General features: G+C 41.9%; 1 protein-coding gene across 2 annotated transcripts; it reads right to left on the reverse strand.

Annotated features, from left to right (window-relative positions):
• Positions 1-431: 431 nt before the first annotated feature.
• Positions 432-17896, reverse strand: HMGN3 (high mobility group nucleosomal binding domain 3). 2 transcript variants are annotated; one of them, XM_040349996.1, is made up of 7 exons: positions 17697-17896; positions 7036-7086; positions 5430-5459; positions 3119-3169; positions 1462-1575; positions 1257-1356; positions 432-969 (listed from the first exon to the last, which is right to left on the reverse strand). In XM_040349996.1, the coding sequence occupies exons 1-7, from the start codon at positions 17709-17711 to the stop codon at positions 956-958; spliced, it is 375 nt and encodes a 124-aa protein (XP_040205930.1). In that variant the 5' UTR covers positions 17712-17896; the 3' UTR covers positions 432-955. The 2 variants fall into 2 exon arrangements, with proteins under 2 accessions (XP_040205930.1, XP_040205931.1); XM_040349997.1 differs by lacking the exon at positions 1257-1356 and having other exon boundaries at positions 17697-17891.
• Between the last annotated feature and the right edge of the window lie 2573 nt (positions 17897-20469).

The following is a 20469-nucleotide window of genomic DNA, read 5'->3' on the forward strand; positions in this document are numbered from 1 at the left end:
TTTTTAGACAAATACTTGGTACAAAGAATGTATTGACTGTATTACCCCTGATATGCAAAACCATTTGTCATAGCGGTTTCTACTGTACAATTGCTGATACCACCTGGAACTACTACCAAGGCCAGTCCTTGTCTATTAGGGGGGGGGGGGTGATATTCACCTTGGACTGGTTTTGTGGTCAGGGAGGGCATTTGTGGTTCTTAAGCTGGCCATACATTATACAATTTTCTTGTTCAATCTCCTTTAACAATGTAGTGCAAGGGCCTGCCTGATTGCATACAAATTTCAAGTTGCTATTATATGGCAAGTCTAAAGAATAATTGGACAATGTATGGCCTTGGAATACATCTCAGATTATATCAGTGACCTTATTTTCACCAGCACTGATGTATACTAAATAAATATAGTCAAAACACAATACCACAAAAACGCATTAAAAGGCAACACCTTTTTATTTTTTTAACTTTAGAAGAAATAAAAATAAAAAAACAAAAAACAGCAGATGGTCACAACAATTTAGTCATTTTCAAAACCACATAAACCGTAAGTACAAAAGCACCACTAATTATTGCTATAGAAAATGGCATGGAAAAATTCATAAATGCACAGTAAAAAACAACATCACTATATGCACAAGACTTTTTTTAGTTTTGTTTTCTTAAAAGCGATAAAAGTAGATATGTAATACAGCCTCAAACACACCCACTAGAGCTACTCTTGATATTCTTAAAACTTGCAGACAAAGAAATTGAAAATCAGCAAAGCATGAATAATGAAGAGGATAACGTTCATGTACATTATATATATGTAAAAGTTAAACTACCGTAGTCCTAAAAAAATTAGCATTTACAAAATACTTGAGAAAAATATTTTTTTTTCTTAAAGTTCTTCAAGAGGTACATAAAATCAACGAAAATTTCCATGACCAAGTTATTCTGTCTCATCATCCGCTGCTTCAGTTTTCTGTTCCTGGGTTAAAAAGGAGAAAAAAATAAAATAAAACCAATTAATGGCTGCAATGCACATAGACAACTTTAGCCTTTCTATTTTTAGCTCCTAACTCAACTAGAATAGCCAGCTAATATAAAGTGTGAAAAGAGAGCGTCTTAGAGGATAAAAATACTGTCCATTGTCACTTGGTGCACTCTCATTGGACAAACCCAAGAAGCCTTACCTGAAAGCTTCATTTTCCACACAGAAAAAAGAACCACACTGCTAGCTCTCTATGCACTGCACACAAACATGATCTACCGTACCCTTCACTTTAACTGTTTCAATCTGCCCTTTAATTGACAGTGTGCTGGGCAGGGCACCTCTGGATGTGGAAACATTAACAGTTGAGCGAGAGATGTGAATCTGTAATAATATCATGGGCAATAAAAAGAAGGATTATGAACATGCAGTCCAATGGTTGTACAGCTAATTAAAAACACTACCACTGATTCAATCTTTGAAATGTACCTCATCGGCTCTATTTTCACCATTTTCAGAGGGAGCAGTACCTTCCTTTCCAGCTTCTTGTTTGTCTTCCTTCTTCCCTTTAGCACCTTTGTTTGCCTTTGTGGCTGGCTCCTTCTGCAAAGGAAAAGTGGAAAATGCACGTTAAATACATGAATCAATCATGTTCAAACAGCAAACCTATAAGCATGTGTGCGTATAGCTTGAATTTAGTAAACTACCAATTTCCAGGACTCAAAAGTGTATCCTTTGCGATAGCCATGTTTTAGGATAATAGTTCATGCATACATGGCCCTGTAAAAGGCAGAGGTGCTCCTCTTTTTTTTTTTTTTTTGAGGAGCCCTAGAGTCAGCATATCCTTTTAATGGAACCACAGATGATAAATGTATGATTGTTCCTGACCCCCAAACACATTCCACATACAGTAAAACCTTGGTTTGAGAGCGTTTTGCAAGACAAGAAACATTTTTAAATACATTTTGACTTGATTTACAAGCGAGTAGCGTCATGTCACAGCCGAGTATAAAAGTGAAGAGAGACACCTCTAAGTGTAGCAATATGGTTACATTTAATGAAGGTGCAACATATTGCTACACTTAAGGCCCGTACACACGATCTGATATTCCGACAACAAATGTTAGCTGTGCATGCTCTCAAATTGTCAGACAACAAATGTGTTCTGTGGGATTATCCGATCGTGTGCACACAAATCCGTCGGACTAAAATCCAAAATATGTATGCTCCGAACCAATGCTAACCATCAGACAACAGTAGCAGAAGTTGCCCAAAGGGTGGCGCTAAAGAGCAGAAAAAAAAAAACACGTAGTTTCGTGAATGTTGGATGAAAAGGTTCTGCCGTCTGTATGCAGAACAAGTTCACGCCAACGCCCTTCGGATTTGTCCGATCGTGTGTACGAGGCTTTACATCCTCTTTTATACTCTCTAGCTTCTGCTGGATTTTCCTTCTAATTCCCTTTTGGATGGACATTTTATGGTTACACAACCTATCACATTGCTATAATTTTTTTATATGGACTATAAAGGGAAGGACCTAGGAATAAATGGTTGTGGAATGAATCATTTGAGTTTCCATAATTTCTTGTGGGGAAATTTGCTTTGATATACAAGTGCTTTGGATTACAAGCATGTTTCTGGAACGAATTATGCTCGCAATCCAAGATTTTACCGTAGTTCCTAATACAATCCAAACTGTATGTCATATCCTAGAACATCAAAGCTCCTTAAATTCTTTGTGGGACACAAAGTTTCCCCAAAGTACTTATAGCACAGTTCAGGTCAGGTCATTACATGTGCAAAAATTCCTCTGAATATTTAAAAGTAGTTGTAATGACCAAATATGGTAATGACCCCCTGTACAAAATTGCAACCTATACATGGAAGGAGCCTCTCTTTACAGAACACTTTAAAACCAGGGGCATGCACTACAAGCTGTAGTTCATTCTATTTCTTAACACATTGACACCATCGCCTCCTGGCCCTTTAAGGGGTTTATGGTCATGTGACTGCTGTGATTGGGTGTCACATGATTGGAAAGCTCCTGATCGCAAGCAGCTTTTTGTTAGCCGTCGGTAAGGTGCTCTTGTCACAGCTGTAACTACTAAACAACCTAAGTATTTAGCGTATGTACTTGATAGAATACCTTGGCTGCAGGTTTCTTTGGTTTTGCATCAGGTTTAGAAGAGGCAGGTTTCTAAAAACAAGAACAAAAAAAGCAGGAGAAAAATCAGGAAGATGTATTGTACAAATCATGAAACAGACAAAAAAAAAAAAAAAAGAAGCAAGGTAGTAGCTACCGTATGTATTTGTGGACTTTATTTAGAACTCCGACAAAAACATTTTGCTACCCCAAAGAATTACTCTTTACCGACATTTCACATACATAGGCATCACAATCACCAATGGCAATTGTCATTATACACAGGATTTCCCTTGTTCAACTGGTAACGTATAGTGTATGTAAAACAAACAAGGCTTTTTTTTTTTTTTAAGATTTGGATAAAGTCGGGAGAGCTAGTTTTTATTTATGATGTCCCAGGTCTGAAAATGTTAGAGATGTGGGGAAATAATTCAACAAGAGCAAAAGTTCCTTCCATTTCCGGAATGGAAAAAAAAAAACTCCTTACTAAGACAGAAGGAAAACAAAAAAAAAAAAGCCCTGGACGTGGATTTTAATCTTCGCCTAGTCCTTTAAAACTAGCAAAGTTTTGGCTATCCTTACACTTTAAGCTGGCCGTATTATGCTCATGATATTTTGACAAATGCATACATATAATAAACTTTCTATGTTTTAGGCCCCTTTCACACTTCACGTAGTGGAAACTTGTGTGGGCAATTTTTACTTGAAACCACATGTCGAGCATAGGGCAGTTCAACGGGCTGCCCTTTGCCACCCAAAAGAAGCTCCTGCTCCTTTTTAAGCATCGCGCGTCACATGATTATTAAAAGACGTGTCTTGCCACGATGGCAGCACAATTCTGTTTAGCGAAAATGAATGAACGGCATCCAATTAAAATGCGTGTCTTGCAGCAATTGCCACGAAATTTCGAGTCACTGCAATTCCAAATTGTGTGCCCAGTGTGAATGGAGTCTTAATGCAACAGGATAAATCGATGCTTTTGTTTTTTTCCAGTTTGGATTCCATTTCAATTTGGTCTTTTAATAAACTGTTTTAAAGCAGTCAATTAACTGTCCAGATTTGACTTCACAAATTACCGAATCCTAGTGGTCAAATTTGTAAGTGATGGATTTCTTAGTTTTTGGAGACTACTTGTGATCAAATGTGCAATTCCCAGCGGCTCAAAAGTGGTTAAAAAAAGTATGGCAAGCTTTACACATGATCTTCTGTCAATAAGCAGGAACCATTAGGTTCACCTTAGAACAGTGTAACTGTAGAAAGATGCCCTCTACAATTAAGCTCTTCTCAAGCAAAACCCCACTAGAGGAGAAGCTTAGGTAAACTGCCTAGGAACCAGGGATCGGTACATCTAGTTATTGAATTGCAGTGCAACTTCCTTTATTGTGGAATAGCTGAGAACTGGCAACCTGGAATGAGCAGCTGGGGAAAGTGTATTTGGAGCAGACCAGTGAATCATTTTCACATGTATTGCTTTGTGCAAACTGGGCCATCACTATCAGCAGAAGATAAACAAATATATCCAACTCTATTTAAAGAACAGATACACATTAAAATGAAATGCTTTAAGGTCCCACAGATTTTTATAAATGGCGGAACAGACGAAAGTCACACTTTCCCTCGTGGTGGCTTTATATTTTGAAACAAATCCTTCTATAGGGATATCACAGATTGTAACGGCACATTTCATTTGTGCCGCTCAGATAGAATTTTAGTGAAAGAGGGCATAATATACCAAACAGGAAGCAGGCGCAAAATATCCATGAAGAAAGAACAAAAAAAAGAGAAAAGCACAGTTAACTTAGGAAACAGGAACTGGAGAACAAAAATACCACCGGGGAATGCAAAAGAACACTTGCAGGATTTAATAAATGTTCTTGAAGTGTTCTTCAGTCTAAACTTACTTGTAACATTGGCTAGTATTCCAGAGCAATGGAACGTTAAGTTTTCACTTATTGTGGTTAACAGATTTTACATGACACTAGAAAGACTGCAGCGAACTTTAAATCATTAGCTCTTAAAGAAAGAAAGCCTTTAGGTAATTGATGTAGTCACGGAGCCAATTCTGTGTCTCGGTAATGGCCAGCAAGCCTTGCTGAATCCCAAATCATTAATTTCAAGTTTGCTAATTTTTATTTATTAAAGCATTATTAGATTCGATTTGTGCAGAATAGTTTCCAGGGTACTATTTCCACCTTTCTTACCAAAATGTGCACTTATCCTTTGAATAATAAACTTTCATCAACACTACATAACAAATGCCACAAGGTAAATCTCGGTAAGCACACCGGAAAATGTATTGCAAATAACAACTTACCGCAGACAGTCTTGCCGATCGTCTTGTAGGCTGCAAAGATAAAAATAAAACAAATTATTTCATTATCACAAGCATAAAAACGGCTAATCTACTCTTTTTTGCTAAAAGAAGCCAAACCGACGTCACTCACTACATTGTTTATAAGATCATCTTATAAACAAAATAAATAGAATGTAGATACTCGATTTTGCCGCCAAGGCCTCATGCACACTGAGCTCAGCTCCTTTGAATGCCCTTTCTTCTGGCAGGAGAAAAGCTGCCTAAAAAATTAGCCCAAGGCCGTGTTTTGCACACGTGTGAGCGTTTATGGATTCTATTGGCGAGCATATTGATTTTTTCTGCCTTTTAGAACGAATGAAAACTCAAGCGCTAAATGCGTTTTTTCCTGTCCTGTCACCTCTCCTGAACGTGCTGGTGATGTTTTATTTTTCCAATCTGTAAACACTCTTCTTCTAATATACCTGTATAGAAGTACTTGTGTGATGCATAAGCTAGCATTGAAGTGCTTGTACAGGCAAACCCCCCCCCCCCAAAAAGGTCAAACGCATGTAAAAGAATATTTTTTTTAAGCATGTGTGCATGAAGCCAAAATGAAGAAATCTGAATTGGTTGTCCACTTTTATGGTAGTGTGGTAATTCTCCTAAGAGCCGGTTCACACTGGGGCAGCATGACTTGCCGAGCGACTCGGCAAGGCGATCTGCACACGACTTCAGAGGCGACTTGCAAAATGACTTCTGTATTGAAGTCGATGCAAGTCACCCTGAAGTCGTCCAGGAACCTTTTTCTAAGTCTTGAGTCGCTCCTATTAGAACGGTTCCACAGTACAGAACGCAACTTGTCAGGCAGCTAAGTCGTCTGACGAGTCGCCCCTGTGTGAACCGGATCTTAAAAGTGTTACTAAACCTACAACAGTACAATCAGTCTGTATATGCAGTAAAGCATGCTTGTAATACTTACTGTGGAACCTAAGGGGTTAATCCTCTGCATTGTGTAAAAAGGCAGTTTTATCCTGTATGCATAGATCTTTCCCTCCCTGCACTGTCTATCTGGGGAAGACCAGCTAACACAGGCAGGGTAGACAACCTGCACATGCTCAGTTGTGTCTTTTATGCTGGAGAGAACATGTCTTGCACCAAATACATGAAGCTTTGCGGCACTTTTGGATCTCGTGCACCAAATTCAGGTAGTTCTAAAATGTGCCACTTTTACATTGTGTTGTATTGAATGTGCCAAATTGTAAAAAAGTGAAGCAAATTAAACCATACAGAGAGAAAAACGATATTTTGCAAAGTGTCAAGCGCATTCTAAACGTGGTGCAGCATGAGCCAAGTTCAAGTAAAAGTTCTAGACAGGTACATGATTTTTTTCCCATTCTTCACCACTTTTGGAATGCACGAGAGACTCTTTGCAAAATCTGTCTGTGCCAGTCTTTATGAATTTCAGGGACAATGCTATATTATAAAGCAACATACTTACATGCTACCACTTAGAAAACTGTAAAAATGCTTCCTTGAAACCAAAGTTTTTTAGAAACATTAAATAAGAAAAGGTGGTTAGGTTTTCATGAGACATTTAAAAAAAAAAAAAGATACATTTCAACTGTACCTCTTGTTTAGTTACTTTGCCGGAATCCTTGCCTTCAGCTCCTTCGGGAGACTGCAATAAAAGAAAAAAAAGTTATGAATAAAAAAGTCTGGAAAAAATAATTAAAAAAATGTCCTGTATGGGTTTGAATGCAAAATATTACTTTTTAAAGTCTGCCTCTGGTTGGCAACTGTTTAAGTAACAGGTGATTGCTCAAGTCCCATTCATACAATAAACCTATTGTGTTTAATTCTGGACCATTCCAAGTACAGAAGTCGGCTGCAAAGCACACTGGATATGACATGGATTATTGCAATTTTAATATTGAATTTTTACGGTTTCAGAATCTGGCTGCTCCAGTTTTGATAAAGGTCCCCCCCATGATCCTATTGTTATACCAGGTGTCTACTGTCTGCAAACGCCACAGTAATGTTAATGTGGAAGCTGATAAAATAATGCGTTGTAAATTTGAACTTTTAGGGCCCTTTCACACAGGGCGGATCAGTATTATCCGCCTCCGTGTGTCCGTCAGCTCAGCGGGGATCCTCCGTAAAATCCCCGCTGAGCCGTCGGCTGACAGGGCAGTCCCCGCACACTGCAGGGACCGCCCTGTCTTTCCTCCACTCTCCCCTATGGGGGGGAAATCGGATGAACACGGACCGTATGTCCGTGTTCATTCGATCCGCCAGACGGAAGAAAAATAGAATTTCTTCCGTCCGAAAAAACTGAGCTTTGTGGAGGCGGGTGATTACGGGTGTCAGCGGATGGTCAACCTCCACACATCTCCAAAATATGCCCCTTCCTGACCTACGACACCACAAAGCTCTTAATACACTCCCTGGTATTTATCGGCTCAACTAACTCCCTCATTGCATTACCTTTACATAAACTATCCCCTATTCAGTCCATCATGAATGCTGCTGCCAGACACATCCACCTTATAAACCACTCCTACTCTCTAGCTCCCTTGCCACCTCCTCCCATATTTACCTCCAGGACTTCTCCTGAGCCTCCCCATCCTTTAGAAATTCCTACCCCAATCATGTTTAGGCGATCCCCAAAGGGCTTTCACACTGGAGCGGTGCACTGGCAGGGCGCTAGGAAAAGTCCTGCCAGCAGCTTCTTTGTATCGCATTAAGAGCGGTGAACTCACCGCTCCTAATGCGCTCCTCCCCATCAAAATCATTGGGCAGCGCTGCCGTACCGCCGGCAATAAGCCGCTGTATCGGTGCATTGCCGGCGGTATTAACCCTTTCTCGGCCACTAGCGGGGGTGAAAAGCTCCCCGCTAGCGACCAAAATGCGCCGCAAATCTGACGGTAAAATAGAGGCGGTTTACTGTCGACACTATGGGCGGCACCAATGTTAAAGGGGTCTTACAAAGAACAGAATATATACAAGGAAGAAGATGAAACGTGTGTTTGGCCATTTATTAAAAACTAAGACAAATAGCAGCATGGTGAGAGACCATTCCTTTACAACATCTGTTTAAATCAGTTGACTGTAAATTTTGTTTAGACTGGTAGTCCTAAATAATTGTTAATGATTCAATGTATTTTTGTTTCTATTAAATGTACTTCATGGCATAGGGGTAAAGTCATATATGCAACTTCAGAAGCTGCAGTTTTTTGTGACTCACTCTATCCATGACACGAGGCTGGTTAGCAACCCACGCTAAAGAAAAAAAGGCTGTGAACTCCCTTTAGTTCCCATCTGTCTGCAATATGTAGTACAACATAATACAGAAACAAACCTATAGCAAACCCATTGCAGGAAGAAGTTAAAGACTAGTATAACTAAAAAGCAATATCTGTTATAGGAAGGTTTTTGCAGAGAAGAGAAGGCATTACGGTACAAAAACTTTTAGTCTTTAGGACTACTTTATTGTCTCAATCAGATTGGCTGAATAAGTGAGATTTACTAAAAGTCAGATTTCACTAAAAACAAAAAAAAAAAACTTTGATTGCAGTAGCTAAGCGCTCCGGCTCTTACATCACGCACCCTTCCGTGTACAATGGGCACAGCATATGGTTGTAACCCACCCACATCTTATGATTGGCAGCCATGCTAATAGCTGCTCCCATCATCTCAGCAATCTCCTTCTCAGACCCAGCTAACAGCAGTCTTTGAGGGCCAGGAGGCAAAAAAACAGTCACTATATAACATAATGGTTATTAAAAACTTTATAAATATATTTTTGTGATTTTACATTTTTAAATTAGACTTTTTTCTTCTCATTTAACAGCGATTCTAGCCCTCGGCGCTGCCCACTGACTCCTGGGAAACGATGACACACATCTCCCAGAAGCACTAGCGAACACAGGCGCAAAAGGACATTACCTCAGGCGCCGTGGAGAGGAAGGGGGCAGATTACAAGGGACCCCATAGCAACAGCCCTGAACAAGGATGTAAAAAAAAAAAAAAAGTAATTCTCAAATGTTGTTTCTGATGGTTTTTGCAGTTGATTAATGTAAAGTTAATTTTGTGGGTGGAACTCTGTTTTAGGAAAATATGTTTCTGATGTAACTTTGATTGTGGCAAGATATTTCCTACAGAGCAGACTTCTATTAAATCCATACGGTCACATGTGAAACTACATATCGTGCAAAACTAATGAGAACTTCACATACAGGCGAATGATGGAAAGTCACCTGAAGCTTTTTGCCGCTTTAGTTTCTGAGAGTGGGCATTTGACACCCACTGTGGACCTCAACACTATAGTCATTTATTAAAAATGGCTGCTTTTATGCAGATTTTAGAATTACGGTACATTATAAAAATTTGTGAGTGCACTTAAAATTAAAAGGTAATTTCTTTTCCTACTGTCCAAGTACAGTAAAACTAATTTTTACTATTTTTCATACAAACACAGAAAAGGAAGGAACACTTTGTTGAAAGATAACTAAACAAAAAAAAAAAAGCAATATACTGTAGCTTACAGTCTTTTGATGTGGTGGCTGCATTTATTTTCTTTTAAACCAAGAACATTTTCAGCAAATACCTGTTGATCTTGCTGTGTTCTCATCTGTTCCTGTTATCTACACCAATGGTAATCTTCATTTCTAGTTATTTTCTGTAACACCACCAATTTCCCTTCCCCGCTATGTGATTTATATGAAAAGATAAGGAGATGTTTGTAGTCCATATCAGTGCGACAACCATGGCTCCCTCCCTAAAAGCAGTTGAGGGGTAATATAGCCACCCAGGGGCATAAAGTGTGTTTCTCAGTTTACCAGGTGGTGTTAAAGCGGGGGTTCACCCTTAGAGGGCACTTTTCCCCCTTAGATTCCTGCTCGTTATTACTAGGGGAATCGGCTATTTATTTTAAAATATGTGCAGTACTTACCCGTTTACGAGACGCATCCTCTCCGTCGCTTCCGGGTATGGGCTTCGGGAATGGGCGTTCCTTCTTGATTGACAGTCTTCCGAGAGGCTTCCGACGGTCGCATCCATCGCGTCACGATTTTCCGAAAGAAGCCGAACGTCGGTGCGCAGGCGCAGTATAGAGCCGCACCGACGTTCGGCTTCTTTTCGGCTACGAGTGACGCGATGGATGCGACCGTCGGAAGCCTCTCGGAAGGCTGTCACTCAAGAAGGAACGCCCGCTCCCGAAGACCCATACCCGGAAGCGACGGAAGAAGATGCAGCTCGAAAACGGGTAAGTACTGCACATATTTTAATATAAATAGCCGATTCCCCTAGACCGAACGAGCAGGAAGCTAAGGGGAGATTTTTTTTTTTAAAAAAAATGGGTGAACTCCCGCTTTAAAGATTATGTAATCCCAACATTTCACATTCCTGACAAGTGCCCGTTGTACTATATACTTGTATGAAAAACTACCCTGTTCTATTTGTATTGCTCGTTTTGAAGTAAATACCTGGTGTGCCTGTCAGTCCCTCTGCTTTCCTATTGCTGACCACACTAAGCAGGAGATCACACCATGGTCAGTTCTCTAGCTATACAGAATTTGTTTTCTTTTTCGTTTCTATTTTAAAGGGGTTGTAAAGCTTAGTGTCTTTTCACCTTAATGCATCCTATGCATTAAGGTGAAAAAACACCTTGCACTCTCCGCCCCCCAGCCCCCCGTTTTACTTACCTGACCCCCGAATCTCCGTGGACGTGATCCCGCATTGCTTTCCCCCCATCTCTCGTGGGCTTTTCATTGGATGATTGACAGTAGCGCAGCCATTGGCTCCCGCTGCTGTCAATCAAATCAATGAAGCACCGGGGCCGAGTGATTCACTCGGCAGCTATGGCCTCCGACTGTATCACATGGGAGCGCCTTGGGAGAGCACTTCCCAGAGGGGGGTTAACTCTTGTGGGGGAGGAGCCAGCCGTAGAGAGGCCCCAGAAGACGAGGATCAGGGCCACTCTGTGCAAAACAAACTGCAGAGTGGAGGCAAGTATGGTATGTTTGTTATTAAAAAAAAAAAAAAAAACCTTTAAACTGAATAGGTTGTTTTACAAGGTGATCGTTTAAAATCACTTTATGGATAGGTTCACACTAGTGCAAACTGAATGCTGCTTTCCCCGGTTCCAATTTACATGACAGGAGATTGTGACCAGCTTTCTATGAAGCCGGTTCACTCATCTCCATAGCTGGTGGCAGAGGAGTGCTGTGCATCTTTGGGTCCATTTCAGGTCTGAATTCAGCCAAAAATGTGTCCCTGAAATGGAGAACAGGGACACGCTGGACCCCTGCTGTGAGCAGCATCCAAGTTCAATGTTAACCCAGCCTAAAGCAGAAGAACCTTGAAAAAAAGAGAAACCGATTCAGACAACTAATCTAAGCACTGGAAAGCTGCAATATATTAAATTGTTGGTTTTTAGCTTAGTTACGCTTTAAATATACAATTAAAAAATGTGTGAGGAATACGTGAATGACCACGAAAAAAAAAAAAAAAAAAAAAAAAAAGTCCTAATTGTTTAGTTTAATTTCTAAGGCTGGGTTCACACTTATGCGAATTGGATGCTGGGTTTCTCTGCATCCAATTCGCATGTCAGGAGATTGTGACCCACTCTCCATGGAGCTGGTTCACACATCTCCAAGGCGGCTTTGTTGCGAATTGCATAGAAGTCCTGTGCGTCTTTAGGTCCGAATTCAGCGAAAAATTTGGGCTGAAATGGTGAATGGAGACACACTGGACTCCTGCTGTGAGCTGCTGCGTGTTCCACTGTGAACCCAGTCTAGATGTTAAATCCTAAAATGTTCAAATATTTTCTAAATTACCAACAAACCAACAGCTAGACACATTTTACTATGGAAACATAATCCTGCTACACGTGTCTGGGCTACAGTGACAGCGGGAATAAAATAATTAGCAGGTCACACTGGCTGAACTGTCCAGCAGTTTTTGGGTAGGGAGAGTTTTACTCTGGAGACCAAAGTGTCAGCAAACAGTAAAGAATCTCGCGCTGCAGTGAAGAACCTAGCAGCCAGCTATTCTTTTTGCATTTGCTGAAAATGTTACAGGTCAACAAAGCAATGAAAAGAACATGGTATACAGCGAACAATCACATGTAGTAGCTAGAAAAGTCCAGAGCTGTCTACCATTGTTTGGACAGACTGTTTTAAAAAGGAAAAAGGAATATACCTGAACCAATTTAATAACTTGATTGACCTTACCCCTACAATTTATAAAAAGGGCAAAACTATGTACAAATGCTTGGTCAAGTTGAGAGCTTGATTAAAAAAAAAACTAAAAAAAAAAACTACTATAGTCCACCCTGTCACATGGCAAAACAATAGCGATCAGTTAGGAAAATCAATCCTAGGCAGTTGATCATTTTACCAAGCAAATTTGTCCATCAGGCAGTAGGGATTGCCTATAAAAAAAGAATCTAACTGAAATTCACTGATTCAATGTAAATGGGCCAATTTTTTTAATCTGTGGGCACCTCATGGGCACCCGTTTAAAGGAGCTGACAATTTTAGCCAACAATCTAATTCTTACAGATGGCCTTGAACACACTGACCATTGAAGAAACCATGCCAGATGTATCTTTTCACACTTGAGTACAGTGTAAGCGATTGAGGCTTTGAGTATTAATAACACACTCACCTTACATTAAGACCCCTTTCACACTGGGGCGGCTGGTCCGTTGGCAGTAAAGCCCTGCTAGTTTTAGCAGCACTTTTCGGCCGCTAGCGGGGCGCTTTTAACCCCCCACTAGCAGCCGAAAAAGGGGTGAAAAGCGCCTGCGTTGCAGCGCTTCGGAATCGCTACCCATTCATTCCAAAGATGCTGCTCACAGGACCTTTTTTTCCCCCCACAAGCGCACCGCCCCAGTGTGAAGTGGGAGGCCATTAACGAAAACATAAAAATCAAATATTTGCTAAAATAAATAACAGAGCAATAGCTCATTTACACAGGCTAGGTTGACCGCCGGCCGCGGGAAACCGTGCAGTGATTTTGCGCCCTATTCTGAATGCGATTCTTCCACATTCAGGAGAGGGAGGTTCAACCTCCCCTAACCAAAGCAGCTTCTAAACTCTGGTAAAAGCCTACGTGTGCATTGACACATAGGCTTTTATGGCGTTGAGATTAGTAGCTATGACAAAAATAACACCAAAAGCTCCTAAACTCAAGTTAAGACGCTGTAGTGTACATGAGCACTTCGATTCAATCTTACTGTTGATCGATCTACTGCCTAGGAGAAAAAAATGATCAGAGGATCGGTTGATCCATCATAGACTTATTTTGATCCATCTACTTTCCTACAGCCTGATCAGAATAATTCAATGAAATTCATTGGTCTTGCTTAAAGCGTTTGTAATAGAAAACATTTTTTACCTTTAAAATAACAAACATGTCATACTTACACCTCCACTGTGCAATTCGTTTTGCACACAGTGACCCCGATCCATGTCTTCAGGGGTCCCTTGGCAGCTGCCTCTGGTTCTCCCCGCAATTACTCACCACAGTCATGCGAGAGCTCGCATGGTGGTCAGTAATTGCGGGCACGCTCCCGTGATACAGCGAGCGGCCATAGCCGCTCACTGCATCACTCGGCCCCGCTCCCTCGTCACTGGATGTGATTGACAGCAGCGCCAGCCAATGGCTGCGCTGCTCTCAATCCATCCGCTCTAGCCAATCAGCGGCCAGGCTGAGCGGCGAAGAGGATATTGGGACCGCGCGGGACTTTCGAGGGGTCAGGTAAGCATAACGGGGGCTCGGGGGGCGTCAGCATTCAATGTTTTTTCACCTCAATGCATAGATTGCAATAAGGTGGAACAAAAAAAATTCTTTACAACTCCTTTAACCACTTCCCGCCCAAGGACGTCATATGACGTCCTGGACTTTCAGTGGAGATATCTGAAAGATGCCTGCAGCTACAGGAATTATTCAGATATCCATCTCTTCAGTCGGCGATCCTGTGCACCATAAGAATCGATCATAGCAGCAGTTCCGCCTCTTGATCGTTCTTATAGGCGACGCCCCCTCCCGCCGCCATCCGGTGCTTCTCTGGGCTCTCCCGTGCCATCGGAGACCCGATCTGCCGGGGACGGATGGGAGGCATAGAGATGACTGGTGACCATCTGGTCACCAGTCATCTCTATGATCGTCAGAGGCCTGGGCGCAATGTTATGACGGCGCGCCCGGGTACCGGAATGTAAACAAAGCCGCAATCGCGGCTGAAAGCATGAGATCTGTGAATTTTTTTTCACAATCTCATGCTTTCCAGCCTGGAGGAGAGATGTGGGGTCTTATTGACCCCGCATCTCTCCATAAAGAGTACCTGTCACAAACCATTCCTATTACAAGGGATGTTTACATTCCTTGTAATAGGAATAAAAGTGATCAAAAAAATAATAAAAAAATAAATAAAAATGTGTAATAAAATAAATTAAGTAAAAAAAATTAAAAAAATTTAACCCCCCCTATCCCAAGTAGCTAACACACACACGCAAGTCCCGCCAACATATGTAAACACCGTTCAAACCACACATATGAGGTATCGCCGCATGCATTAGAGCGCCAGCAACAATTCTAGCACTAGATTTTTAAGTACTGAAGTTTGGCGCCATTCCATGAGTGTGCGCAATTTTAAAGCGTGACATGTTAGGTATCTATTTACTCGGCGTAACTTCATCTTTCACATTATACAAAAAAAATTGGGCTAACTTTACTGTTTTATTTTTTTTTTTAATTCATGAAACCGTCCCCCCCCCCCCAAAAAAAGGCATTTGAAAAATTATTGCGCAAATACTGTGCGAGATAAAAAGTTGCAATAACCACAATTTTATTCCCTAGGGCGTCTGCTAAAAAACATATATAGTGTTTGGGGGTTCGGAGTAATTTTTTTGCAAAAAAAATTATGATTTTTGCATGTAGGAGAGAAGTGCCAAAATAGGCCCGGTATGGAAGTGGTTAAAAATGAATAATGGGTGCAGTCTTTTCTATAAGACCCCTTTCACACTAAGGTGCATTGCAGGCGCTATAGCGCTAAAAAAAAAAAAGGGGGTTCTTCTTTCACACTGGAGCGGTGCGCTGGCAGGGCATCAGAATAAGTCCTGCAAGCAGCTTCTTTGAGGCGCATTAGGAGCCTAATATGTGATTATGCATTAAAATCACATATCGCTTAATACCAAAAAAATTTAAAATAAAAATAAGCCAAAGTGGACCCATTATGATTACGGTAGTTTGTTTTTAGTCTTTACACATCCATATGTGCATGAGCAAAAATAGCTCCTGTTCATGCGCATATGTAGCGAAAAACAAAATTAAGGTAAATACTTCAAGTGTTTTCATTAATCCACCAAAGCTTGGCTTTAAAATCCTTACACAACAGAAAAAAAAAAAGTGACTAACTAAAAGCCAAATACATGAAAAAAAAAAAAAAAATGTATTGGTAGTGCGTTTCATGTGAAAAAAAAAACAAAAAAAACACAAGAAGGTTGACAGATATTTCCACCAGGGGTTCAAAGAGCTGGGTCAACAATAGGGAACATCTCACTGCTCTTCAAGCACACGTGCCAGCAGCTTTGCGCCAAACGGTTACTCTTCTTACAACAACAGGAGGAGAATACAACTCATCCCATTGATAAAAAGAAGGGGGTTGAAAAGTCCTAGACAGAAAAATACTGAAACTCTTACAATTCCTGTAGGTTTAGCTTTGTCGACACTTTTTCACATTATGTCCCATGGCACTCTTTACATATCTCAATTAGCTTTGGTCTTTGTGTTCTGTTAGGTCTATACAAAGGAGGGATTTAGTAAAACTGGAGCTGTACATTGTAACCAATCAGCTTTTAGCTTTAACCTCAGTTATTCTTTTGAAAACAAAAGCTAGAAGCCGATTGGTTGTGATGCACAACCACCCCAGCCTTAGTAAAATTCCCCTCAAAGTCAGAAACCACAACTAGAAGGGTCAAGTGTTCATCTAATGGTGGCTGAACGTGCAACAATCCGAACAAACAATTCTTCAGATAATCAGATCTATTAATTATCAAAATGACACGTTCTGTGTCCTCAACCGATTTCAAGCAAAGCCGATCAATTTAACGGAAATGATTCTCTTTGGTTTGGAGGGAACATTGGATGGTTTGAAAGTAAACAGTTATGGGTACGGTGCATCAAACAATTGTTTTGATCAGACAAGTAAAGCAGACCATAGACGAGTCGAAAAAACAAAAACAAAAATGTGTGCCAGTCTTTGAATTGTTCAAATTTCGCAACATGCGATCTAAAGTACCCGATCCAACATGCTTTGGTTTTTTTTTTTGCTTCGAATCTAAACAATCGAACGTGTGAGCTATTTTTGTGTGATGGAACTTTTGTTTGTTTTTTTAACTCGTCTATGGCCTGCTTAAATCTATCAAAATTTGGTTGTGCATAAAACCGTTCCAAGTATAGCTACCGTTATGAAGGTCATATTTTATATATAGGATTGTATTTTTGATATTTTTTTCATGTATGATTTGAAATACGGTCGTAAGATTGACGCATACACCTAGCGATCGTATTGTCTACTTTCCTACGATCTGGGAGTAGTTTTGATAATTTGTATCTTTGATAATACATCTGATGTTGTGAAGATTTTTTTCAAGCAGATCATTCCAGGTATGGCCACCATCAGTGATATTCCTAGCCATCCCTATAGCACTAGAAACAACAAGAACGTGCGATCTTCTTGGCCATCATGAAGATCGGTCCTAACCATGACATATGGAGGGAGTTGTGTGCCCACCACATTGTACACTCGCCCCATTATCTCATCGATCTGCCCTGTAAAGTTCTCAGAAGACGGCCAAGTTGTCGCTGTGGGTTGAGGAATGACACTGGCTGAGAAGTTTAGAGGAATGCAGAGACGATGGCAGGGCCGGGGCCAGCAGAGGCCCTCTAGATCCCACCATGACACCAGCCTAGGCAGCTCCAGGATCTAGGACGTCACTCTTCTCTACTCTTTCCGTGAGTCGTCATTGAACATGGCCAATGATGGAGGGGGGGGGGGGGGGGGGGGATCGCGGACCCCTCCCCTACATCCAGCAGCCGAATGATTGTAGGAAGATGTACCCGGATCAGACATAGTGATGATCGGGGAGAGGTGCAGCAAGGTGGGCACCACCTGCAGACAAAGGGGCAGAGCACACCGCAACACACACACACACAGGAGGAAGGGAAGGCGGGGGGAGAAGTCAGATCGGACACGTATTGAACACAAGCAGTCGATCGGCTCACCTTTCTCTTAGGCATGATGATGATGATGTCGGGGGTGATGGCCTCGCCCTGGAACTGATGTGGAAGAAGAAGAAGACGAGGACTCTGGCGATCGCTAGTGCTCGAGAGGAAGCGCAGTGACTGGAGCCTCACAACCGCTTTCCGCACAACTAGTCTCCCTCCTCTCCACCTCCAATCCTGGCTCGCTCAGCGCTACGGCTCTCTGATTGGACAAAGCTAGTTTACAAATTCTGCGAATCACGCCCACTCCCAAAGCGGACCACCTACAGCCTCGGTCGAGATGGGCGTGGCCATGCGCAAATATGACAGTGTGTGATTTACTACATGCACGCCTCTTCCCGTTTCTCCACCCAGATCTGCCTTTGGACCTATAGGAAGGAGGGAGAGGGCTCGGCTTCCATCGTTCAAAAGAGAGACCAGTGGGCGTCGTCCCGGTGACGTCGGCTGCTACCCGTGGCGGTTGATTTTCTATGTAGCCGTTGGTTTGTGGCGCTAGCTCCGCCTCTCGGCGCCGTTGACTGTTTATTTTTGAAATGTGTGGGGACTCGGAGAACGCTTTATGTTCCTCGGGTGTCATGAGGCGCCATTTTACTACAACAAAGAGGAAGCCGGCAGAGTTGTAGGATTGTGTGCGGCTCGCTTAGAATAGAGGCTGTGCTGCCTCAAGGTCAGCGGAATGTTGCCGTATTGTCAGGGTCACGTTAGGTAATGCTTAATAAGGAATCCTTTTAGTGTAGTCCGTATGACCTGTATACCATATGGCTGCTTTACACGGCTCCTGACTGGAAAAAAAATGGTATAATGAATAGGAGCTTCTGAGGGAAACTGTGTAGGGAGGGGGTCATTGGTAACTCAATTGGCCCTGAATAGCAGGCAAGTTTAAACGGCTTTGTTGGGGGGATTATTAGTGCCCCCCCCCCATGCTTTCTATGGCAGATTACATGTGGGCAACTCTAATAGTGATCCTGTCACAGACAATTTGTCATAATTAACCAGATCACAAATAGGCCTGCTTGTTTTATTTCTATAGGTTTCTTCTCTGTGGCTGAGGCAGTGCGATCTCGCTACTATCTATGGAAACTTAGCAGTATTCAGGCTAGGAAAATCTTGATGCACTTGGCTACAAAGGGAGTGAATCCATAGGGACATACAGGCATCCTTTGGTGATTTGTCGCTAGAATTGCCTGCGTGTTATCAGCCTATGGTTTCATGCACACGGCTTATTTATAGAATACAGGTATCTATAGTTTTTTATATATATATACACGCACACACATATATTAATCTGTGACTTCAAGGAGCTTACAATCTAAGCCCCCATTCACATCTAGGCGTTTTAACGCCTGTAGTGCTACACCGCTGCCGCCAGAGGGATGAAAACACATGTCCCTCTATGGAGATGGTTCACATCTCCACGCCGGCCGCCTGAAAAAAGGTCCCGGGCCTTTTTTTCAGGCAGCGTTTGGCTAGGAGATGGGAAGCATCTCCATAGAGGGGGTCAATCTGGGGCACATCTAGGCGGACAATACCGGAAATCGCGGTACAAAACGCCGCTATTTGTACCGCGATTTGCGACAACAAAACGCCGCAAATTTGTCTGCCTAGGTGTGAATGGAGCCTAAGACCCCATATACACTATTAGGTTTTCTGCAGATTTTTGTCTTCAGATTTACCAAACCATATATGAGGTGAAGCCTAGAGGATGTAAACCCTGATGGGCTTTATTTCCCTGCACAGGTAAAGCATAATGGGCTACTATGCATCGCATAGTAGCCCATTATGTGTCGCTTACCTGAAGCCTGCGATGTTGCCGCTGACCCCACTAGCAGCAAGTGTCTATCTTCACCCCTCTTCATTCCAAGGCTGTGAACCCCAACTCTGTGACTGTCTGGAGTCACATGACGTCACTCGCGCATGTGCGTGTGAGCCACCAGTCATGGCATGACCCCCTTTAGAAACAGCACGATCGTTGTTTCTAAAGTGTGCCTGCGGTGTCTATGGTGCACGGCTCTATTGTAAATATCTCCTAAACTGTGGAGGTGTAGGAGATATTTCCAGCACCTACAGGTAAGCCTTAATATAGGCTTACCTGTAGGTAAGTGGTTGTACAGAGGTGTACAACTGCTTTAAGTTTCAATTTGTATGCAGTCAGGCAGGCCCTTTGCATTACATCTAATATGTGTATGGGGCATAAGGCCCCTATTTCACCTTCATACATATACATCTACTAGGACCAACTTGGGTGTCTGTTTTATGTAGCAGTGAAAAAAAAATGCACTGCTTCATTCTCCAGCATTCTCAGAGTAGACTGTTCTCTGTGTGCCTCTTTATGAAGCTTTGTAGATCGCTTCTCCTTTGGAGGAGTGAAGCGATCTACAAACGCTTCAAACTGTGGAGAACGGTTCCTGATACTGGAATCTCGTGAGACTTTTTACGAGATTACAGTACCAGAAATTCACAGAAACATAGATGTCAGTTTATTAAGCAGTGATAAATTATCACTGCTCAGTACATGGTCAGACTGTGTGGTTAAAGCTAATAAAATAGAGTCCCCCAATTAATATAAAAAATAAATGCGCACACAGACAATATGACAGGGGGACATGGTCACTGCTGGGGGGGGGGGAGGTTGTCTGATCAAGGTAGAAGGAAGTCGATGATAATCATCCTCATTTCCCCTAATAGTCTTTCAGGACAGCCACCTGAGAGCTTGGCTCCTCCCCTCTGTAGGAAACACAGCGCCAGCCTTCTATAAATTTCCTCCTCCCCTGCT

The sequence above is a fragment of the Rana temporaria genome, chromosome 4 (genome assembly GCF_905171775.1).
Source record: "Rana temporaria chromosome 4, aRanTem1.1, whole genome shotgun sequence".
Classification (NCBI taxonomy): Eukaryota; Metazoa; Chordata; class Amphibia; order Anura; family Ranidae; genus Rana; species Rana temporaria.